The 26,116-nt window shown below is 37.3% G+C and overlaps 1 protein-coding gene across 1 annotated transcript in view; it reads left to right on the top strand.

Annotated features, from left to right (window-relative positions):
* The window catches only part of DSCAM (DS cell adhesion molecule), a 401,851-nt gene that overhangs the window by 274,966 nt on the left and 100,769 nt on the right, over positions 1-26,116 (top strand). Inside the window, 4 exon segments of the mRNA XM_035546056.1 lie at positions 11,668-11,864; positions 14,923-15,019; positions 16,498-16,626; positions 22,990-23,157. Of these exon segments, the coding sequence (XP_035401949.1) occupies positions 11,668-11,864; positions 14,923-15,019; positions 16,498-16,626; positions 22,990-23,157 (591 nt within the window).

Genomic DNA, 26,116 nt, shown 5'->3' with positions numbered 1-26,116 from the left:
ACTCTATCTATTGCTTACTATAGGGTTTGCACAATAGAAAAAAAAGGTTTATCTAAGCGGTTAAGCCATTGGTCAAGTGTCTGATCAGTCAGGTCATGCAAGGAGTTGAATAGCCTTGGAGCTATTCAACAGCTGAAGCTGTAAATGGAAAGCAGTGCCTTTTGCCTCTTAGTATTTGAAAGCTGTCTGTATTCATGGTCAATGAAGTGGCGTTACTATTGAACAAGTGCTTGGTGCTCTGAATCCAGTTTAATAACAGAGACAGTTTAACAAGAAGGGAAGCTTGCACAGCAGCTGATGACTGTTGCATTTGTTTATGAATAAAATAAACAGAATATTTCCATGTCATAGGGAAATGATAGTTATGACTTGCTAAAAATTATTACTTCATTTCTGTGTATATGTTCAAACATGTTTGTGGACAGAAAAAAAATATATATATTTCTCAAGAAAATTAAATAAAAGGCTCAAAAATATTTAGAAAAGTCCACCCATTGGCTCCCCACTGGTAGATTTCATGTGTAAATCAATGCCTGGGAACCAGGATCTGATGAAGCAGAATAGCCATAGCTGACTATGAATCCCCCTCAGGAAGATAGTAGTAAAAGCGGAATGAGGAGCTGGTTAAAAAAAAAGAGAGAGAGAGAGAGAGAGAGAGAATGTTTTCATGTTGACCCTGTAACTAGCTGCTTCATTGGTTATATTCAATGTCTGTTGCATTCAAAATGTGAAACTACGTTTAACAGCATGACTTCTTCCTTTGCCAGTAGTTGAATTACTACCGCTGCCATTTTGGCTTCTGTTTTTGAGTGTTCATTCTGTATGTGCAAGAGGGAGTGTGAATTCCTATTCACTAGAAAGACAATTTAAAGGAAAAAAAAAATTAACCAAGTCGCTTGAACTCCTTGCAAAATTGTGATGCAGGAAGGTATTGTAGAGGAAAATGACCTGCAGCCCCCATGCAACATGCTTTGCTCATGAGATAGATGGCTATAATTTACTCCTGCCTGAAACACTGGTATTTATGATGTCTTTCCTTGGCCAAAGGGTAAACACCATCTCCAGATAAATAGATTTTATATATATATATTTTTTTAATGAAAGTATTGAAACGAAAAATGCTCAGGACAGCTGAAGGTCAAGTGAAAGACGTAAACAGGGTTGCTTTTTCTTTTCCAGGTAATCAGAATAACTCTCCTTATGTGACTGCATGAAAAACATTTTTTCCTGTGTCAGTCACACATGCATGCACATGCATGTAAGCAGAAACACACACACGCCTTGACCCCAGTTATATAGGAGTACCCTAGTCATATTGCTGGACACTGTGAATACTGGGAACAGCAGTGTAAAATTTGGCTTTAAAACTCATTTGCACCTGTTTTCTGGTTCACAGCTGGATGAGCATATTGGTTCCTCTAAATAAGCCCAAATAACTATAGCCGTGGTTCAAATTAAGGCCTATTTCCTCTGGCCTTAGGCATTTGGGTACTGAAGCCAAATTGTCAGCTGCTGCTTTTGTCTGGGAGCTTTAATAATTGTTCAGTGTAATAGTCTCAAAATCCTCAGTGGAAAGACCTAGCCTTTAGAGTAGACAAAACACTGCAAAGACATATTAGTAATAAATGTAAAAAGCACAAAAAATTCCCAAGCCGGGTCCTAATTTTAGAGTTAATCGTAACAAATGAGATTTTTCATTTCTGATTTTCTGCTGTTAAGACTGCTGCTTATTTATGGGTACATATAACTCGCAGAAGTATACTGAATATCTTTACTTTATAAATATTGTGTTTCTCTAAGCTGTCTTAGTTTTTCAATACTAGCAATTCTCTTCTTCCATAACACGTATTTTAAAAAATGTTGTTAAACACACAAGTAGTCTATCAGCTTTTCTTACACCATGTGGCTTTTAAGATGGTTCCCCTCTCTTCTAAAAATTGTCTCCTTTTACTGATCAGCTGAAGAGATCTATTTTTCCTTGTAAAAAATTCTGGCATGCTGAGCAGCCAAAGTAGAAAACAGACCTAATATTGGAAAACAAAAGATAGAGTAGATTAAGAATCAAGTTTGTTGTTTTTCAGCAACAAGTAGAGCTAATATTCCATAGACAGTCAGACCATTCCCAGACAGTCTCTGTGACAGGGCCAAATGTTAGAATTTTGATTGGAGAAACCAGATTGATGTCCATTAAAATAAATGTCTTCAGAGCTTTTTATTAGTTTCTTATTCTCCCCAGTTGAACCTCCTTTCCTATCTTTCCTGAGATAGCAGCATTTGTTGACATCCTAAATAGCCACCTGAAATCAGGTTGACATGAATGCCTGGTTCTGTGAACATACTCTACTTCCACATGTATGTGAATACTTTTGTGTATATATACAATGTCATAACACCCTTGTTAGCATTAATATGCAGAATACATATGTATATTTATTTATATTCTGTATGTTAACTTATTTATATAGCAAATGCCTACATTAATATAGAGTTGTACCTTGCTGATTTTAATATCTTTGAGTTTTGTCCCCATCATCAGAGTATCAGATGCTACTAACTATTTGCAGATATCCAGACAATAAAAATATAATTCATCTGAAAGGTTAGGCAAGGCTGGTTCTACCAGAACTCTTTCTTATACATCAGCAGATAGTATTTCATGGTTTTTTAGCTCATAACTGTGCTGTTATAGAGCCAAGTCACTGTGCTTAAAAGTATACTTACTTGCATGAATGAACAGTGAATGAAAACCATTAATGTCCCAGAATGCACTACTCACCAATACTCATTTTTGTTGTAGCCAGTTTCTTAGTGTGTTTCTGCTTCATCTAAACCTGTCAATACCTCAATTAGCGCTTGCTTCTCTTCCTCTGCGAGGGACATTTACACATGTCACTTTACAGCCTCCAAAAGCTAAAAAACCCGTGGGAATAGTTGGGTCATAAAATACAGCCCGATCAGAGTTCATGTTTTCCAGTGATTTTCTGGTTTAAAAAAACAAAAACAAAACAAACAAAAAACCCCACCACCACCAGAACTGTAAACTGTTTGGTTGTTTTTAATGAAAATACAATAACAAAAACAAAACCAAAAGACACAAGTGTATTAATTTTTTTAATTAAAAAGCACATATAGAAAGTTTAAAGAATAACAAGTTCTAAGAAAATGAGTGTCCTACCATGTGATTCTGCAGTCTGTGCTTTTACTGATTTGTGTTCAGCAAGTCTCAAAAAATTAGAGCACTGTACTTTACAATTATGATAACATTAAACCTCTAATATAGCATTAAAACTTGATGCTGTCTTGATGGCAGATTAAATTCAATTTAAGATCAAAGCATAGGACAAGATATGTAGAATTATATTTTATGGTTTTAACTGTAACAGTCCTGCTCATTGCAAACTGACTTTTATACAGGGAGAAGAAACATGGCAATTGATCTGGAATAGAAAGTGACCCAAAAGAAATTTATACTTAATGGATACATGTTTCTAATACAAATTTTTAAGCATCTATACTTTTCAACAGTAGTGATGATAAGAATAACACCATCCATTAATTTATTGTGAAAGAAGATGGTCTAAATTTTCATAAACCACAATTAAATATATGTTAATATATTTATATTTAAATAGATCTTTGATCACTTATTTTTCTTGACAATTAGACAAGCTCTGAGAATACTGAGTTTCCAGTGCCTCATGTGGGTTACCATAATTTGTCATAAATTTCCACAGGCTTTTACTATAACTGACTGCAGGCAACAAAGCTGTCAGCTTATCATTTCCCATTTTCTTTCTCTTGGTTATTAGGAAGTGCAGTTAGACAAAATGGCAATTGAAGTTGCATGACAATGCAAAAGAAAGTCATTCATTTCAGTACCATGTCAAAGTCAAAGGAAAGACCAAGAAATATAAGAAGCTGCTGGTCTCATGTGTATCATCTGAAGACAGCAGTTTGCACTATACAAACATAAAGCTAATGCAAGAAAAGACCTCAGGAAGAGGGAAAAATTACCTCTGCAATATGAGAGAAAAGACCTTTTTTATTTTATTAATGTGTCTTTTGGTTAAAATTCATAGTTGTCATGCAAAATAGATCAACTTCTTTTCCTATAATGTGACCTGAAACTGCTTCTGAGTGAATAAGATATGAACCCTAAATGTTCGCAGCCTTTAGCCTGACATATTCAATCAGATCATGAGGCGCTGGTGAAACTGCCAAGTTTTCAAGACATCATTGTCATTCTTATTAAAGCTTAGCATCAAACAAGGCCTGTTCTAGCTTGGAAACACATGTTTGAATAATACTTATAATCAAAGTAACTTAATTTATATCAGTGGAATACCTAGCTGAAATCATATCTTAGAGTGAACAGAATCCTTATTCATTCCTACCTTGTGATATATGTCTTTAGAATTTTTTTTTCAAAGATTACCTTGCAGAGATGTTCTAATGTCCTAATAATGAAGTTTTTACATATCACTGAGTTTCATGTTTTGATACAGGATTTGTAATGCAAACTTAGGTTGCTGGGACATGGGCTGATCATGTCTGTGTTTACTTTCCCTCTATTATTTATATGTCATCATTCTCATGGATGTCACTCTTCGCTAAATATAAAGATGCAATTTCTGCTGTGCACAGGATCTTTTTCCATGACAGTACTGTGTTTCATACTGTTCTTTCAGAAAATTGTTATGCTAATAGAACCGCTAATGAAGCTCTTGCTTATTCTCCAGAAATCTGTTTATGTAACAATTACTAATGGAAAGTCAGTAGCCCTCCTTTTAGGGCAGGTTGAGAGTCGTATGATTTGTTTTGCTTTATTAACAAAAATATCAGGAATGCACTCATCTGGATTTATTTTGTATACGCTGTAGATTACTGAAACTAACACTGAATAGATAATTTAGCCTGTCACATTAATTCATCAAGTTTTTGCTTCTCTCCTCAAAATTCTCAGGTTTATGCATTTGAGATCATTTCCCCTAGTCTGAAACCTCAGCAGTAATTAATTTCAAAGGATTTGCTTTTTCAATTTGGAATTTATACCATATTGATTAGTTAGTGACTAGGTGACTTATCTAAGTAACGTTTCTATTTGAGAGTTGCATTGCTTACACCAACGAAAAAAAAAAAGAAAGAAATCATTACCTATTCAAAGCAATATAATAAAATATGCATTCAGAATTCACTTTCATGAAATATTTAAATATATGAGATTGAATTTTTAAAATATTTATCCTAAAAGAATATGTCTCTGAGAAGGTTCACAATAAAGAGCACAACTGGATCACAAACATGAAGTTCATTTTCAAATTTACTGAATATTTATAGAAAATAATTTTAATTATTCGCTTTGCTCATTTTCATTATTCTACTAAGGAAAACAGAAGTTAAAGAAAAACAGGAGGGAATAATTATACAACCATCGTTTTTTTGAAAATAATTTCTATTCATAAAAACAGGATGCTTACTTTTGTGTTAACATACTTTTTTCACCTTTTGAGGCATGCAGTATTCTTTGATTTCTAGTCTTACATATCTCTTGAGGATGAGGGTTAAGAGCAATATTTTCACCTGCTACAGAGGTCATAGTTTTGCCAAGTCCCATTGAGGAGTCTCATCGATTTAAAATTCACTGCTAGGCTCATGGCACCATTTGAATTCTGGAGAAATGCTGCTTAAGTAAGCATGAATGTCACAGCAGAAAGGGAAAGCTGAAGTTAAGAGAAGAATTTCAGTAACTCACTAATTGAGTTGTAGAAGTCTACTAAATTTGAAAATATGGTAATAAGTAGAAATCAAGTAATTATACTGTGATAGCTTGTCCCTCTTAAAAGTCATTTATTTGCATGAGTTTTCTTTGCCTGAGCAAAAGCGGATTGAGAAAGACAGAGTTTATTGTGTGTGATGGAAAATATCATCTGTCATGGAGAGAAAAATATTCTCACTGTGGTAGACCAACATGAGAGGATATGCTAAATTTGGCTTAAATGTTAAATTAGAATTAAAATTATTATTATTTTTTCAATATAATCCAACTTTAGTGCAGTTTTCTCTTACCCAAGTCCCTATTCTCATTTTTGATGTTATTTTTACCTAGGGTTGTTAAAGTATATCACAGGGCCATGGTAGTTTGTTCTAGAAGTTGTACAAGAAAACTAGATGTGGTTCATCACCATGCTCATTAGAGTATTGTCGTGCATTTCTCTGCAACTGAGCAAGGCATTGCAGGTACTTGAAGGATCAGTGTAAAGAAAAGGCTTTTGAGGGCACAGTTTATCTGGTGTGATGAACACCACTGTGAAAATCTTTCCATTGAGGAAGTCTATGATGACTACCAAGATGCTTGCAAGATGAATCCCACTGTGATGGGAGATATTTCCCACTTTGTGGAGCTGTGGGCACAGCTGCTGCCTGGATGGGTGCAGGCAGACTCCAAACTGGCCTGTTCATGCATGCTCCAATAAAGAAATCAAGTTACTTGGTATTTACACTGTCAGGGAAGAGATCTTAAGACCAAAAGTGGAGACATGATGAGACATGGTGACGTGCCAGGAGTTGCATCATTGACAGCAGCCAGGACATGTCTGTTATCAAGCACACTCAAATTCTCGCTGCATTCAGTTATGTACATATCATTAAGTCATGAGATTTGTTTCTCTGCTGCATCTTTTCTATTCTCTTTCTCAAGAGCAATTTTAATCTTCATTAATGTTTGGATGTGAGCAGCACTCCAACTTTTAAAACAGCTCAAAACACATTGTACAGTGTCATATGGCATCTCCCACTGATTTTTTTGTTGACTGTGTTGTATTCCTCTCCTCACCACCACTAAGTTGCCAGAAAAATTGCCATTTGGAGTCTATAGATAGTTTAGTTTAGTTTAGTTTAGTTAGTTTAGTTCTTAAATGTATTGAGAACTTCAGTCAGTCTTAGAATCATTTAGGGTTCCGCCATGATATTTAGTGTTTAATTACAAATTAAAAGTCTTATCAAGATAATTAAATGTTTTCATTTTTATTTGCATTCAGTTCCTGATGGAACATTAAGCAGTAGCAGAGAATAGAAAGTCAAATTAAATAATTTTTACTGAATCTCAGGAAAGGTCCAAATTTGATTTTTTTAAAGAATTGAACAAAAATTTCTTATTTCATCTTGACCAGTTCCATGATTATTAAGAGTAATTTCTACTGCTGATGTATGCATTTCAATTTTTAATGATGAAGTTGTTAATAGTATAAAGTAATGAGGTTATTCCCTATAGGATTGGCGTGAAGAAGGGTAAGATAATGAATTGACCTGGAAAAAGGAGTAAACAAATCAGCTTTTGAAATGGAAGCCCAACATTAAACAGAGAAATCTCCTAGATTAATGCCACTGGCATTGAAATTGAAATCACCATAATCTATAAACTATAACTTCTATTTGGTCCAATAGACCAGCTTTAACATTGTCCAGAGCCACATGGCATGCTTCAGAGAATGATGGGGAGAACCCCAGAGGAAATAGACTTGGATTAATTTGTCCCACAGGGAAACTTACTCCAAAATCCTGGAATATGACACTATGCATTCCTTACACATGCCCAGTAATCTTACTTTCAAAAAGATCTGCACACATTATGGCATCTGAATCATCTCTATATAATTCCAAATGCATCTGCTTAGATGCATAGCATCATAGAATCACAGAATCATTAAGGTTGGAAAAGACCTCCAAGATCATCTGGCCCAACCATCCCCCTACCACCAATGTCACCCACTAAACCATGTCTCTAACCACGTCCAACCTTTACTTAAACACCCCCAGGGACGGTGACTCCACTATCTCCCTGGGCAACCCATTCCAATGCTTAACTAAGGCATCCTAGGACAATATCACATTTACATATAAAATATATACTCAGTTTGGTTTTTTACATTTTTTTTAGAATATTTTTTTCAGAAAAGAAGCAGCATATTCAACTCAGTTATTTGCATCAATAATCTGATTAAAGATAGTTTGAGGATGAAGATATACATTGCCTAAAATATCTTTGGGAACATGGCTTTGTTACCAGAAATCTTTTGACAGCGAGGAAGATAAAAAGAAGAGCTTATGGTTAGGATCATTGGAGATAAATGTGAAAAGTAAAAAATCAGCTTTGGAGGAAGGAGAAATATTTAGCTGTGAGGCATTGCTATGGCAATAAAGAATCAGTGTGGAAGATTATGTGAGAGGAAGGAAAAGATAAGTATGGTTAAAGCTGTATCTGAAGAATAAAGTTATCTTTTTTTACATGTTTTTCTGCCATTCTTATTAAGAAAGTTTGTTGGAAAAAAAAATAAGCTTCGTAAGACAGCCTCTGTTTTTAATAAAGGAAGCAAGATGGTCACGGTGTTTGCTTTGGTACTGTGGGACATCAGGGGACTTTTGATAAACGCTTGTTCAGGAGAGCTGAATGTGGACCAGTAGTCTGTGAGACAGACTCATGGAGGTCCATGGGATTAAAATTCAGATCCAATCTTCTCATTTTCTGTGGGGGCATAGTGCCTGAGAAGCAGGAAGAAGGTAGATCTGCCAGTGCAAGGCTCACCTGCTCCAAACGCTGAGCCCTCTTGCCCGGATGCATGGACACCCTGAGTGCTCATGTACCTTGTGTCCGGCACATGCCACCCCTCAGCTCCAGGGTGGGCCAAACACATGCTCCCTCTATCACGGGAGAACAACAAGATATTTGGAATAGGAGATAAGTAGGAGCTACTGATGGGAAAGAAGATTGCAGTTGTAGAGAAAATAATTAGGGCATTTGGGAGGTTGGAAGGATTTCATTAGGGAAGTAAAATGAGACTGGAGAAAGAAAATGTTGCTGTAGGGGTTAGGGAGCATGTGAGAACGTGAGGAGGTTGCAGTAAGAAGACAGAAAGAGGTGAAAGGGAGTGGAGTGTGTTTCACTGAGGGGAAATGAGGAAGATGCAGAAATTCTTCAAATGAAGAAGGAAGGGATGTGTTGGAGTCTTGGAAAATTATGGAAGAAAGCAAGGGGGTGACACAAACTAATGATGGCAATGTGAACTCTTTAATAACCTGCCACTCATCTGAATTGGTTCTCTTACTGCATAAAGGGATGTATTGGTCTATTTCAAGTATTGTGGAAAAGGGCAGATATGTTCAAGTGCACATACTTGTGCATACGGGGCCCACAAGCCTACAACTCTGTAGGCCTCGTAGTTTCTTTGTTCAGACACAAAACTTTGATGGCCTGAAAAAATGACCTTTTGAAAAGAACCTCCTTGTGGGTATCAGTGCCTGGAAAGACTCTAAGTAAAACTGAAGATTTTTCTGTTCTCTAGAAGATGATATCAGTCGCGTCCTAATTTTCAATTTTGATTATTCATCATTTCTTCTCTTTGAGTGCTTCTCTTTGACAAAAATAATTGGAATCTAATAACAAAATAGTCAAATGACATACATTGTCACTAATGTATATCACTGCTTAAAGAGCCTTATGTCTCACACAAGACCTTTCTAAGGATTCTTCCTGTAATTAGATCCCATTCGTAATTCTCACCCACACTCCATGGCCTTGATAATTTTCAAATTGGTTTATTATGGTTCAGGAGTCCTTTGTACAGAAAGGGCTGCATCCTGACATATTGTCATACCCAAGCATCAATAGCTCTGACATGTGAAAAGGTCATGCCACCAAACATTAGCATTTCAAAACAGCAATTATAGTAATTCATTTCAATAAGAATTTTTTAAATTTATGTAATTTTTTTTTCTGTCTGATAGTAATAGATATAATCTATACAGGAGAAAGAATTAGGAATGCCTCAAACCAAGTTCAGCACCAATGTCATCTTCTTAAAACTGAGACCCAGTGTTGTGGTTTAGCCCGGCTGGCAGCCAAACACCACACAGCCGTTCGCTCACCCTCCCCCCTCCCTCTCCGGGATGGGGGAGAGAAACGGGAAAGTGAAGTCTGTGAGTTGAGATAAAGACAGTTTATTAAGACAGGGAAAAGAATAACAATAATAATAATAATAATAGTATTAATAGTAATAATGTGTACGAAATAAGTGATGCACAATGCAATTGCTCACCACCCGTTGACCGATGCCCAGCCTATCCCCGAGCAGCCGCCCCCCCACCTGGCTAGCCACCCCTATATATTGTTCAGCATGACGTCAGATGGTATGGAATACCCCTTTGGCCAGTTTGGGTCAGCTGTCCTGGGTCTGTCCCCTCCCAGCTCCTGCTGCATCCCTAGCCTGCTCGCTAGCAGGACAGAGCGAGAAGCTGAAAAGTCCTTGGCTTGGTGTAAGCACTGCTCTACAACAATTAAAACATCAGCATGTTATCAGCGCTCTTCTCATTCTAATCCCAAACATAGCACCCTGCCAGCTACTAGGAGGAAAATTAACTCTGTCCTACCTGAAACCAGGACACCCAGGGAAGTTAAGATGGAATAAGTAAATTGTACTGATAAGAAGGGGCAGGTGTTCATGCATAAAAATGAGAACAGGACTACTGCAGGAGTCAGCCCTGGAGTATAAGAGCTTAGTGAAGGGATTCTTTATTGTCACTTTATGTAAGTTGAAAGGAGTGGACTGATACTTTCAGGGGAGAGCAGTTCTGTGTGCTATCCAGGGCTTTCCAGCTTCTCCCAAGCAGGTAAGTTGTCATAACTATAAGACAGACTTACAGACTTTTATTTCTTGTACTCACAAATGCCCAGATGCTATTCATCAGTGGACAAATCATATGGTAAGAAAAAGACTGACTAGTGAGGACATAAAAGCGACCATCCTGTTTCAGAAAATGAATTATCCTTCCAAAATGTAAAAAATACTTAGATTTTATGTCAATTCTTATGAGAAAGTATTTTTTCAACTTTAAGAAATTTTAGAGTCCTGAATAATTAATGAAGTTGATGATTGTGTCCCAACTGTTCTGCAAATTCTGCAAATAACTTTCAAATATATTAAACGCAAATCAAGATAGGTTTATTTTCAAGATAGGTTTATTTATATATTTAATTATACCTGCAGTTGAGTACAGTTTAACTATGTCTTCAGCAAATACATGTACTGTAAGCCCTTTGGTGCAGAGCTGCTCTTTTCATTTTGTACATCTTCTGGCTTAATGGAGCTCTCATTTTGATAGGCCATTACTGTCATGTACAAGGATAGAGCATATATCTGTCAGTAAATAAAACAGGTAAATGTACTTTCTGTTAACTTCGTGCATATTTGTGATAAACTTACAGCAAAATGTTCACCAGAAGGTATGAGAAATTTCTATCAGTTCTTTATTGGTCCAATTTCTGAGTGTTTGTTACTTACAGCACTTTTTTATGTGCTGTGCATATTGTAGTTATGGTACAAATTTTCCTATGGGCAGAAAAATAAATGGAGCCAAGTTTCATTTGGATGTGCATCTTCTGTCTCTATAGACACACTGTCCAGTCTTTGCTCTTCTCTGTTAAGTTCCCTTTGAGGCTCATCTTCTCTTTTAAGATTTTCTCACATAAAATTGAAAGTAAAATTCTTTCATGCATTTTAGGCCATCTGTTCAAATATGGACAAACTGAATGAGACACAGACTGGACGGTCAACCTTTGCGGTCAGAGTAGTCACCTCACTGAAGAACCGTCTTTGTTGCTCTGTCTGTTTTTAGTTCCAGCTATGATAACTTCCTATCCAAACACCACCCTCGCAACACAAGGTCAAAAGAAGGAGATGAGCTGCACGGCACATGGAGAGAAACCCATCATAGTCCGCTGGGAGAAAGAGGACCGAATCATTAACCCTGAAATGTCCCGTTATCTTGTTTCCACCAAGGAAGTTGGAGATGAAGTGATCTCTACTCTGCAGGTAAGAAAATGAAGTGACCCATGACTCATTTACATGTATGAGATTGTTGCTTGGTTTGATTTTGATTTTGATAGGGATGCACAGCTATTTCTTCCTAGAAGGCCAAAGCCCCACGACTTGCTCCATCTGTGGCACAGACCTGGAGAGCTAGGCTGACTACTGTTGCCACCAAGAGGAAGTAGAGGAAATGTCGATGTCCAATCTCCCAGAAAAATCAGTCACCATCTCCATAACCTTATGCTACAGAGGCAACAAGAGAGCAAGGCTGACTCACAGCCCCTCCATCCTTTCTGTCTCAGGAGCAACATGGCTCATGCCTTGTCCTGTCCTTCCTGGGGCAACATGGCTCAATTTTCAGTACACTGCTGATAAAAGTTGAGTGAATATCAGACCATTAGATGTGATGGGTGTCAGGTTTAACTTCACCAAAGTCATTAAGCTATTCTGATATAAAAATACAGTCATTTAAAAATATTTTTTCTCCCTTCCTTTTACTCTGTGGGGCTTGTGAACCATACATGGACAATGTTACAAAGTAAGGTTAGTCATCAGATTCAAAATGAAATAGAAGGAAAAAGCACATGTAGATAAGTAGTATAGCTACTGCTGCCAGTAGTATTTGGCACTTATATACAGTAGCAGAAGTCACCAAGCCACATAGCAACAGGGCATAATCTTCATCTTCACTTGTCCTTCTCTGACAGGCAGCTCCCTGGTGTTGCGGCAACAGTGCCATCTTGGCTGATAAATCACTATGTGGGGCTCCACTAACTTCTAAGTAGCTGACATGGGTTAGATTGAGAGGCTACATGAGTAGCACTGTTGTTTTGGGAACTTAAGGCCATCCCAAGGTCATGGAAGCAAATGAGATTCATGCTGTTGTGGTGTCACCTATAATGGATAGGGTTATGATATTAGCCTCAGTATACAACTTTTTCCACACAAGTTTGAACTTTTCCAACACAAGCAAGTTTCCAGTCCATACCTTTATATTTTTACATGTACTTTAAGAAATCTAAAATATTTTTAAATATATATTTTAATTCAAAAATATTCATTTTCCATTTTTCAGTCATTCCTAAAAATATATTTATTGGGCTCAGGGAAATAATTCTCCAGCTCTCCGCTGATTCTACCTATATTCTGTTGTAACTCTTAAGGTATATCTCTTTCTTCACTAGCCAAAAATTTTGTTGGATGATATCCAGCGAAAGTTTGGTTTTGCTTTCATTGAGGGAACTTCATCATTGAGGAAGGATGTGTGAATTTGTATATATTAGTACATTTGTGTTTTGAATAATATTCAAGTACAGAATAGACATTTAGACCTTTCTGCCCTCATTCATCTTATTGGCTTTAAAAAGACAGTGCCTGGATGCACAACACTGTTTATTTTTTGAAGGCTGGAGACCTGCTTGGAGAATTCCCTTCTGAAGCTGTTGTATACAGTAGTGGCATTCTACATCCATATCTATGTTACATACAAAACTTTTGACTTCTGAGAGACAAAATGCCCTCAAACTAGAAAACGCTGGGATTAAGGTTGTCTTTGAAGCCTTTAATTGAGTGCTTTTGTGTGTGTGCATGATGATGTGATCCTTAGTTGTATACTCAGCTTTTATTTTTTCTGCAGGACCCCTGTCTCAGTCAGGCATGACTTGGATTTTCTCTGGAGTTGAATTAGGGTTAAGTAATGAAAGACACTGTGTGATGGAAGGCTGATCATTGAAACCAAACTTTTCACAGGTGGCCAATAATTGTGTGTTCTTTGTTTTCTAGGTACTTGCCTTGAGCCCTTGGGGTCTGATTTGCAGAAGTACTAAGCCCTCATAGCTGCAGCTTAACTCAAAGGAAGCTGTTATGAACACATGAAATACTATTTATTGCTAAGGACTCCGAGGGGGGAAAAGAAGGCCCTAGATGTATCAAATTGGGCTCTGAAAACTTTTGTTCTTCTATCTTAAAGCTCAGCCACATCTGCAACTTAACACAGATTGGCAAGTTACCACATCTCAGATGGTAACTCTCCAATATCCTTGTAGTGAGTGGGAAATAAATCCATTTATCTTAACCAGTGGTGAATAAGAGTTGCACTCATATTACCTTGGGTTCACCAAGGAGTAAAGAGCACATGGAGTTACCATGGATGAGCTAATATGTGGCAACTTGTCAAGCAGCCACAAACATTATCATATGTCTGGTTCCTTAATTCCCCATACAAAATGGTGGTAATGCTCTTCATGATGTCAGGGTTTATGAAAATAAATTCACTCATGTTTCTGCAATGGGAATTGCATAGGTGAATGTCACAGAAAATGCTATGAGAGAATGAATACGTCTGTCTTCAGGGCACAGTTTGAACTGTGTGCAGTAAATAAAGTGTGAAGAGCACACTGAACAATGAGAAGACAATGTCATTTGGAATATGTGCTCATTTATAAAATCCTCTCCCTCTCGTACTTTGAATGAAGCAGTGGTCCTGTAGAAAAATATCATTATGATCATGTATGTAAAGAAAATATATAATTGTCTATGTTATAAGATAGAAAATTGAAAGGAAAGCCCACCCAAATTTTATTATGAGGCATCATGCAGAATACTACACGGTTCACCAGCAGTATTTGAACCTTTATTTCCTCCACACAGACTTCAGTGACTTGAGTTATTTTCAGAACTATCTGGAAAATTTTGGAGGCAGCAGAAGGCACCATTTTGTATGGCAAATTTTAGCCAACTGTTAAATACTTGGCAAACTTATGAGCAACTGGGAACAAGGCTCCTAATGGGAAACTACAGGAATAGGTGGTTCTCCAACTCCTGACTACACATGTAGAGCTGATAGCCTGCTTCCTCAATCCAGGTGTTGCTAGTTTTGATAAGTTTCAGTATTTTGGATGCTTTACTGTGCATATGTATGTATGCGTATAACATGCAATATCTGTTTACTACTGTCAAGTAAAACAGTTTGTACAATTTTTCTTGCACCATACAGAAAAGCTGTTGGTTTATTTTCTCTGCGTGCTGTTCAATCAATCACTTCTTTTCAAACCACCTATAGATTTTGCCAACTGTACGTGAAGATTCTGGCTTCTTTTCCTGCCATGCCATCAATTCTTATGGGGAGGATCGCGGAATAATTCAGCTCACTGTGCAAGGTAGGAAGAGGACAACATAAGGAAAAAAACACAGCTATTGTAGTACAGTAAGTGTATGCCATGCTCAGAAATCTGTTGGGGGAGGGAGGCTCTGGTTCCTAATTAAATGTATTCCTCATTGTCAAAGAAATGAGGAGCTGCATTAAGATGCTCAGTCTCTCATTTTCCAGCCTTGCAAATTAAATCAAAACAAAGGATAAGCTCCAGAGTCTTTCTAGATCTGTACAAATTAATAAGGAGAGTTTTTTTTTCTTAAATACACTAGCTGACAATCTACTAAAAATACTTAAAACTAATATCTTCAGTAGGAACAGTGGATATAAGGGGTTTATATTAGGGAGAAGGGAGAGAGGGTTGCATTTGTTTTTAAAGAATGAATGTGCTTAAAACACAAATAAAGCAAAAACAATCTGATTTTATTTCTAAAAAAAATGTTAAACCCAATGTGTGTCTACAAACAAAATATTTCAAGTTTAATCAGTCAAAATAAATTGTAATCAGTTTCTACAATGAAAGCTCTAGGAATCTACATTGCCTGAGGCTGGGGTTCCCCTCCCACAGGGTCTCACTCAGGCAGACAGCAGCAAATTCTGGAATGCTTGAGGTGACAGTGTTGGAGATGCAGAGCAGAGGCATGACTTGGCCACTGGCCACTCCTCATTTTTCTGTGATGCTTGTTCCTGTGCCTATATGCCTTTGAGTATGCACACAGCAAATTTCCAGGACTTGCAGATTTCTTTTTCCCCATTCTTTAGTTCACGTACCTGCAGATTTCACTGAATGCCTAATCATAGAATCACAGAATCATAGAATACCCCAAGCTGGAAGGGACTTACAAGGGTCGTGAAGTCCAACTCCTAAAGCGGCCTGTCAAGAAATTCAGATGGAGCTTGGGAAAAAGTTCACAGCAACAACAGAGCTCAATTAAACTGCCTTTACAATTTAAAAAGACATTAGTTTGAATACAAATGCTATTCATTTACTTTCTTAATTCTGTAGAGGTAGAAAGAGGCTTTAGTGTAGTTAAGGCTTTTAAACATACTCAGATTCTTACTCCCTTTCCTCACGAAATGTGGCACTTTCAAGTTTAGCATTCATATTTCTACCATCACCTTCAATGTAAAAACTGTAGAAGTATAATTGAAATGTCATGTTCAAGGCAAACATCTTTCCCAGAATTAATAGTCCAATCTGGAGTGCTTTTAAGGAAGTGTAACTGTATGTAGCATATTAGATGGTTAAACAGAAGTTAGTATTCAGTGTTATATCTGTGACTCTTAGCTGAAAAGTGACTTTTGCTTCCTCTGTTGAGTATTCTTCTGTGGGTGATTAACTGGCTCAGGGTACTAATGAGTGACTGGAGAAAATGACATGAAAGTTTACCACCAGTAAGCCATGTGAGTGCCACGCTCATTAGTGTTATCTTGTTATGGGTGTGGGCTTTCTTCTGACTAAAACTGAGCATTGTGTTTACTCAGAGCCCCCTGACCCTCCTGAGATAGAAATCAGAGAGGTGAGAGCGCGCAGTATTGCCCTCAGATGGACCATGGGATTTGATGGAAACAGCCCTATCACTGGCTATGATATTGAATGCAAGAATAAGTCAGGTAAGAAATAATCTTCCCTTGAAGAAATCCCTGTCACTTAACTTTCTTCAAGCCATTCATCATTGAATTTGTATTGTAAAAGATAATTCAAAAATTGAAAGTTCCTGATGGAAAATTTTACCAAGATTTATTTAATCTTTCACAGTATGATTTATCTTCATTTGTTGTCTTTTTCTGAGGTAAGGACATTATGTTTAAGAATTGCTGCATTTTCCATTTACCTGAGAAAGCTACATACAAATAAGGGGGAAAAATTCTGTGTAAGTAGTAGTTGGTAATGGTGTTTTTTCTAGCTGATTTTTGGTCCCTGATACAGTCCCCAATCTTTTTTCCATTTGGATTTTTTTTTCATTTCATTTTCTGTTTTTCCCTATAGAAAAATACCTGCCTTTACAATTAGCTTCTCCTGTAGTGCTGATTTTTTTTGATGGCACCTTACCTGGAAATTTAGCAGTGAAATTGTGTAGTTATTATAATTTATGGGTGAAGAAAGCTGTGTGGTAGGTTTGTGAAGCACTATGCTGAGGTTTCAGTAATGTACTGGAAATACTTTGAAGGATAAGACCAGCAGCACACATTGGCAGGCTAATGCAAGCAGAGACCTTTCTGCTAGGTCACCATAGAGTCATATCAATGAACATTTAATAAGATGAGTGAGATGAATGTGAAAAAATAAATACAACCTCCTAATTCAGGAAAATATTCCTGTTCTGGTAGGTATTTTAAAAATAGTTTTTTCTTAAGCCCCCAAAAGTGTTCACTGTCTTTTGAAATCTAACATCATTCAAGCTGTGTTGGAACTACGTTTGTGATGTAAGATCATGCTTTAAATTAAGAACATTGATAGGCACTGTCCTTGAGTCATGTTTTGAGAAGGGAATAGAAAGAAAATTGAAATAGAACAACATTTTCATATTTTAAGTATGATTAAAAAGACACTGAGAAATTGTATTATACTGCCTTATGTTGGAGTTTATTGCACTATTTGTAAGGTGACGTAGGAATGTTTTGTGTGAGATTGTTTATACTCAGTTTATGAAAGCAACTATAGTATTTTTATAGTCTTCTCCTTTTAGTTCTGAGGTGTAAAAATGTACTTGTTCATAAAACTCTAAAATTCACCAACTAAAAATATTCTTCTACCCATCTTTACTATCCTTCATTTCTCATATATTGTGTTTTTCCTTTGCGCTTTACTTTGTTAGGCAGAAGTATTGTGATACTTGTATTACTGGACAAAATATTTTCAAGAGTGTTAAATTATCAGTCACCATTTTCTCATGGCTTTGTAAATGAAATTGTTAAAGCACAGGTGAACATGGCAACTGAGAGGCTTCATGTAGAAACTCCCCACTGAGGCTGTGGTCAGGAATCACAGGTTTGGAGATACAGACTAGGCAAGGATGCCTTCAAGGGACATATATACCTAAAAGTTCCTGGATTTTTACTCTTTGTTTCTTTTTCTTTCTTTTCAGCCATCCACTTGTTCCAGAACAGTTTTTGAAAGTCATTCTGGCCTGATAGGCTCCTTTTTGACCCTAAAACATCACTTGTATTTTTGAAGGAACAATATAACTCAGCATAACCCATAGCTAGGAAGATTTAGCTGCTTTCCTTTTGGAGGACTGGACAAAGTCCCTTCTGACTTCAGAGCTCTAAAATATCTTTGTTAGATTTAGTTCAATGTCATCAAGTGACAAGACTGAATGCAGGCAAAAATTAAGAGGTGATCACTGTGAACTTGCATTGCAAAATTATGTCTCCGTAATATGACATGACAAATCAATAGCAAGACAGCAAAGGAAGCCTCATCAGATTGGATGAAAATATCAGGACAAAACATAGTAATAGAGGTTTAAAAATTTGAAAGAAAGAAAAAAATAGGGGGTGGCAGAACCAGTGTAGGAGAAAATATTTATCTGTGTATCAAGGCAAATACTTGAGGTCATATCCTGAAAAGAGCAGATTCTCTCACTACAAACAACAGAAGTGTTTGCTTGTTTGTTTGTTTGTTTTTAATCTGGGGATAAATGTTTGGAGAAACTAGGATCAGTTTTTCTGAACTGTTGCACACATTTTTTTTCATAATTATATCATCAAGAAGATGAACAATGAAGATGAACAATTTCAAAATCCAATTTAAAGAGCATTACTCTGTTGTGGCCTATGGTAATTTTTTTAACCTTTTTCATTCACTTTGCTGTTTGTCCATGACCATTATTCTCAACAAGTCAGATTCTTGGTGTTATAACTTGAGACATGATGAGCAAGGCTGGGAGGCACTGGCTCTATGAGAAACTGCAGGATGAATGGATGGTGCAGCATAGTCCTCTGCACTGAGCAGCTAGGACTACTTTTCTCTCTTTGAGAAAACCAAGGGACAATGTTCCTGCCACAAAGGCAAGGGTGGCTTACAGATATGCCTCAATGACTACAAAGTCACTAGGAGGATGGTGAAACTTTTATTCTGCAACCTATGGTGTTCCTTGCTCAGACAGCCAAGAAAGCTCTCCAGAACAATGTTCTTGGAGATGGCTTCTGCCTGGCTGTGACGACAGCTGTGTCTTAAGCTCTGTAAATGCTGGAAAACATTTCTCGCTTAGTTGCATGGTGTTTCTTTTTCCCAGTCTTTCTTCACAACCAAGATGTCCAGGTATTTTTCTTTTACTGTTTCTCCCTTCATCAAAAGGTTTAATTCTGCTATAATTAGTTGACTCCAGCAGGTGGTTTGCATACGTAAGGTGATATACTAAAACTAAAAGCAGATTTCAAAGCTGAGTCTAATGCTAAATTTTCCATCTATTTTACTTACCCTGGGGACTCAAAAATGGGTCTGCAGTGGGATGCATAACGTAGACTTCTCAAGGAAAATTGCAAAACCTCTCAGTTTCAGAGACTGTTCAGATGACCACTTATCATGCATGAACTCTGCTATATGGTACTGCCCTCATGTATCCCGACTACCCTTGCCATGCCATCAGACAAAAAAGACACATTGGGTACCCTCTAAGAGTGTGAAGCTGCATATTGCATATGTTTTTTTGTTTCCTTGTTTGTTTGTTTGTTTTGTGGTCTAGTTGCAGTGCAAGAGCAGTATGAATAGTGTGAACTCAGCATTTCAGGCCATTTCAGTATTTAGATACAATGTCTGTCTGTATAGAAATGTACCTGTGGCACTCAGACCTGGTCCCTCATTGAAACCACTGATGTGTAGCCATCAGGCCTTTCTATCTGAGGTGTACAAAATGTTTTGAAAGTAGAAACAGGTATGTGGGTGTTTTCTGCATCCTTAGGTAAACCCCTGCTTCTTCAGGATGCAGATGCTTTTGCAGAACTGAGGCTGTTTTCCCCAAAACCTGCCAGGGAAGCAGGGTGTTGAGCAGGCAGCCTCAGCTGGCTGCGGTGTTGGACCGTGTCACTAGATGGCACCGCAGGCAAAGGCAGATAGTTCCTCACCCGGGCGTGGGAAGCGGCAGTCATTTCACTGAAATTAGAACTGAAGAGCACATAGGCCTAATTGTCTTCTGTAGAGCAATCCCAAAGCTTCAGCCTTTATTTTAGGAATGAGTGAGAAGCTGTTGGTTTTCATAAAATCATAAATGTTTCATAAATCATTGTGTCAATGTGCATTTTATATAACACTGAGAAGTGCCTGGATGTCACATTTCATGAGTGGAATAAAAATCACATTAAAATTTCCATGCTTAACTTTAACTTTTTGTTGTTGTTAGCCTATTGCTACTTGTTTTCTGTGCTTTTTCTGTCTTCTAGGTGGGTAGATTTTAAACCACTCTGGAATGGCAATAAAAGGAGCCAACAGTCAGTCCTAATACCTCATTGAACAAATACTTAACATCTGTAAGCAAGAAAATATTTTTAGGATTTGTCAGAAACAAAATGAATTAACACTTAATTTTTTTCTGATTAACACTTTTTAAACTTTTTCAAGTGAAAGCAATTTTGGAGACAAATTGATTAATTTTTTTCTGCACTTACTCAGTTGGGGTGATTGCTTTTGTTCATTTGCTTTCCTCTTCAAAAAGGGGATACACATATCAAAATATAGTCCTGAAGTTCAAACCTTAGTTATAAATAAACATTGGAAGCCTACATTTATAAGTACAGAAGACTGAGTTTTCATCTCTCTTTCTCCATGGTATGCCATTATTTAATCTACGAAGAATCACAGGAATTTTCAAATCCATTTATTTGATTTCTGCAGTTAATATATACTACAGAGTTTTACCACTCAGAGGTCAGTATTTCAAACAACTGCTTGAAAACTTAAGCAATTTAATAATATATGGGCAATATTAAAAGAAAATATCATCCACATCAAGGGAAATTTAACACATTCTCCAAACCAAATGTCTTTTCTTTTCAATTCTTTTCCTGTTGGCATGGTACACTTAAACAGAGCCTCCTTCTTCGCTTGCAGAATGTCTGACACAACAGAATGTAACTGCTGGTCAACATTTCCCAGGGATACAGAAATAACCAAGGTTATTACCACTGCTGCAGTTTAGTACAGATCCTGGTATTGCAGTTTTGCGCATCGGATTCAAAGGTCCCCAGATCTTTTCATGGCCTCTAATGCAGACCCCTTGTTACCATGACATACACCAGCCAGGTCAAGGACTCTCTTCACAGCTGAGGAGAGCAAGTGGGCTTCACTACACCCTAGATCAACCTCGTCACCCCCCTACAAGTTCTCGTGTTTTCTAGCTTATACAGAGATGTAAAGTTCATATCTGTAGTGAGCCTCTCATTTCTGGGTAATTCTTAACCCACAGTGTCTGAAATCTTCTCGTTTTGGTACATTGTGAGGGTTTCATACTATTCTGTGAAGCATTTGGCTTTGAAGAGCTTCATATGTGAGCAAATGGTTACTATGGCACTTGGTAAGTGACATATTTTAAAGCAGAGTATCAGGTATTATGAACCATAATGTAGGACGCTGACAACACTTGTCTATTAGCATGTTTAAGAAATTTTGTAGAGTTTAAGAAAACCAACTGAAAGCAGTTGGTACTGCCTGTGGCTAACTCTTTTAGAGCTTCTGAAGGTATCCTCCAGAGGAAGTTTTGGCAATCTCAGTTACCAAGGAAAAATAAATCCAAGTGCATTTGGTTAGCACATAAATGGCTAATTCCTAAGTGTTTTCTGGGTAAATTAAGCCACATAGACAAGCAAAAAAGGCTTTGTAACCAGTGAAGCTGCAGATGTCATTGTGACAACTTGTGTACTTTCTAGCAAGCTACACATAAAGAATTTACAGTGTGTGCAAATATTCTGTATCTGAGTAAACTTTCTATTTTTAAACTAGTCTTTCTCATCTGCTGAGCTTTCTGTGATTCTGCCTACAGTGACCCATACTGTAAAACACTACTGTGGAGCTCACAGCGACATCCCCCTTAGGATGCTGCAGAGGTTGAAAGAGAAACATTGGCTGCTGTAAGAAAAAAAGGGTGGATGGCAGCTCAAAAGAGATATCAAGATGCTTTAAACAGATGGATTCTGCAATTCTGTTTGCAGAAACTAACTAACTAACTGCATAGATGAAATTGAGGGGTTGCTGTATTTAGCCAATTTCAATCTTTTTTTTTCTATTATATGTGTGGAGAATTTATTAAAAACATAACAGAGGAATAGTAACTGTGATTAATAACAATGTGCTCTTTTATTTTTTATTTTTTATTTTTTTTACAGATGTATGCGAACAGCTAAGTCTTGTAGTCTTGTATCCTAACATGAGTTAGGGCAATAACTGGAGGGTGCTGAGTCCCATGTCTAAGCCAGTAAGGTACTCCAAGCTTGTGCTAACTGTGGTCTGAGTTCCTGGAGTTTGGAACAAAACTTTCTGCTTGATCTCTGCTAATCCAAGAACTCTTCATTTCTATTTATGAATTCCCTTTCCCCACCTTTTGTGAGCATAACCAACTTCCACGCTGAATCAGACTCCTCTGGGGCAGCAGCTCCCGTCTTTTTCACAGTTGTTCCACTGTAACAGTACTAATAAATAAATAAATAAATAAATAAACAGTGTGTACACACAGAAACAAAGCTGGAGAATCTTTGCTGCTCTCACTAACCCTCAAAAAGGCAGAGGATCACCTATTCTCTCAGACTTGTTGATGTCCCCTGGGCTGAGATCTTATTCTTTACAGCGCTACACTTGGAGCAGTTGGGAGAGCCATGAAGGAATGTGATCGCTTGTTTTTTGTATATAGCCCCAGGTATTGTCTGGCTTAATTCTACAAGGGCAGAATCCTGCTGCACTAGATGGTTTAAATGCAGACTTGTGTTGGTAACATTAACATCATATTTTATATGTCTGTTTTGTTTTAATCTCTTATTAAATAGACTCTTGGGATTCTGTTCAGAGAACCAAAGATGTTTCCCCTCAGCTAAACCAAGCCACTATCATTGACCTCCACCCTTCCTCAACTTACAACATTCGCATGTATGCCAAGAACCGCATCGGCAAGAGTGAGGCCAGCAATGAGCTCACCATCACAACTGATGAAGCAGGTACACTCTGGTTCCATAGCATCTAAATCGTGCTGGGAATTATTGTTCTCTGACGTGAGGAGTCTTTACTTGAAATTCTGCCTCTTGCTGCAGCTACATCAAAAGAAATACTGATTTTTTCCCCATGAAACACTGTGACTTTTGTAACTTCATCATGCAGGCCTGTAATTAAAGCAGTTCAGTGGCATCTAGTGGTCAAAGAAGATATTATGCTCCAAATTTTCAACTTTGGTTACTGGAAAATGCACACATGTATCTGCAGTTAGGCATCACAACCAACATTATATTTCTATGTATGGTTCAGCCCCTGTGGATCTTGTGGCTTTCTTCAGATGCTAAGGTATTAGTATAGGTAACTATTTTAAGTTATCCTCATTTGAGAACATTTAATCTTCAGGAATGCAAAATTCCTTTGTCTATTCCATCCTCCAGCCCACTCACCATCTAGTTTTCTAATTACTGTATAAGTCAGTTGGCTGTCATTAATTAGGGTCATTCTCCTGTCCTTTGTTTCCATGTATTCTTCTATATTATTACCGGTTTCTGTAGCAAGAGAGCTGTGCCTGCATTTTCACTTTAATGTCTGGAGCCTCTCTTTTGTGTGCTCTAATTGCTGTCTTCCAGTGCTGTCTTACGTTTATTTCTCAGGGCTATGCCTCATGCATGCTCTCACATCACAAGCCCTGCATGTTACATGTGACACTGGTGAAGACATGGGAGAAAAGTGCTACAGCTCTCTTGAAGTAGTTAGGAATGAAAAAGTTGAATGGCTGTAAATACTTCTGCCAGATACATATTGAAATTATACTTAACATGCAAAGGTGCACTTTTAAAAGTAGCAAAGTAGGTTCAACACCCTTAGCCCACTGAAACTGGGTAAAGTTACCCTGAAAAAACTTGATCAGACAGGAAGTTGATAATATGCTTTTGAAAACACCTTTTTATCTTGCTAATTTTAGTTTTTCTGCTATTTTATCTGAAGTCAGAAATGCTTTCCTCTTTGGGGATTTTGAAAGGAAAACCATAATGCAGATATCTGGGTGACTGTCCTGGCAGTGAAAACCCTATTTCTTTTTCAAAATTCATGTTGGTCTAGACTTTAAACACTTGGTGATGGATTTTCAGTTCAGTTCATATGAGTACAATTCTATAATTCCCACTCATTTTCACCGTGGGTGAAACTACCACAGTGAAAATATACCCCTTGTGAGGAGAACATGTTTTTGTTTCCAAGGGACTTTTTGAATAAGAATAGGATGCAAGGGCTCACAGTGCAAAGCTGAGTAAACAGGAGACAACATGAGATGCATTTCTTTCTTCACCAGGTGTTGTTTCTCATCCTAGTGGAAGGAAAGTTGTGAAGAACATTCACATTTTTATGAGCTTTCAGCAAACAGCTTTATTCATGGTGAATAGTTTGCAAAATATTTCTCATTTGGTCATGTTTTTCTCTTATTTTATTCAATGAAAACGTGAAATCCCTGTAGAAAACAGATTATCCATTCTTCCATCTGGCATCATCTGTATCTCCAAAATGCCCATCTTTCCTTGTCCATAAACATCCAAGTAGAGTGTTGGTTCTTGGATCTACTCTCTCATTCTCAGTTGTTCGCTCATGCTTAGAATATTTCTTACTTGCTGAGTTTTTTCTCTGACTGATAATTAAGTTGTCAGGATCAGCAGCTGACATAAAATAAATCAATAAATAAAATAAAATAATTTTTAAAAGCTTCCCCATGAATAGAATGGAACCTTATTATAACATTTTATTTAGTTCTTTGTAAACAAGTTTCAAAATGATTGATCCTTTTGTTGCTGTCTTTAAAAACACCATCTATTTGGAGAGACCAGCGGTGTAGAACTGTATTCAGAAGTCACTGATCTACTTAGGGAACGATTGGAAGAGGGGAGGTCAGGCCTAGGCAAAGGATGTGATGTTTGCCGCCTGGATTTTGATTTCAGGCAGTGTGCAATGCACAGGACTATCATTTTTTGATCCCTGTTTACTTCAGTCCTCTGTTTTTACAATAGCAAATGTAAAACAGCCTGGGTGAAGGGAATAAGGGAGAAGCTAATAAGAAGGGAGCAAAATAAAGGTACAAGAAAGGCAATATAAAAACTGAAGAACTCAAGCCAGGCCATTGGCAAGGGTGTGGATTAAATATCACATATTACTGTAAACTAAGTGACCCAGCACTAGCTATTAGAAAGAAAGTTATAAAAGGTCTCTGTGGCACATGGACAGTCAAGCACTTAGTTTCATACTTTCATGCAGCTAGCCATGATTTCAAAGCTTACAGACCATACCTTTCTCTCTGTACAACCCCAATTTGGTCCTGTGTTGGAAAATGCACTGCAAGCACACTCTTTCACTAATGCTTGTCAGGGAAAAAAAAAAAAAAAAAAAAAAAGGGACTTTATAGCAGTTGTTTAATACTGAAATCAATAGAGAAAGCTGAGATTTCTGGGTTATTCCTTTGTCACAAAATCTCTGTCATTAAAGGCGTAAAATACATGACCTTTTATTTAACAACATTAACATTTCACCATGGATGCTGGGAACAATTAACTATCCAGGTCTGTTAAAACTTTTGGGGTCTTTCAAGGAAAAGGCAAGACTTTAAGGAGCACATTTTAAATTCCATTTTTAGGATCAAATACTTTGCTCGGATTCCACTACATTATAATCTTCCCAGAGAAATGGCATTCATGTTAGTAAGCAGGGGGGACAGAATCAAGGACAGGATTCAAAAAAAATCATAGAGACCTCATTTTTGCAGTGGACTTTTTCTTCTCTCCTTCCTGTACATGAACACAAGGAGAATGGAAATAAAGTTCATTCAACCTTTGAAATTTTTCCCTATGAAGAACAGTCAAGAACAGCAAAGAATAGGGCATATTTAATAACTTAAACATATTATAGGCTGTATTCTGGGCCTTCCTGCTTTCATCAGTTAAA

The sequence above is a fragment of the Cygnus atratus genome, chromosome 1 (genome assembly GCF_013377495.2).
Source record: "Cygnus atratus isolate AKBS03 ecotype Queensland, Australia chromosome 1, CAtr_DNAZoo_HiC_assembly, whole genome shotgun sequence".
NCBI lineage: Eukaryota > Metazoa > Chordata > Aves > Anseriformes > Anatidae > Cygnus > Cygnus atratus.
The sequence above is the reverse complement of the archived record's forward strand: the minus strand, read 5'-3'. Positions and strand labels throughout refer to the sequence as shown.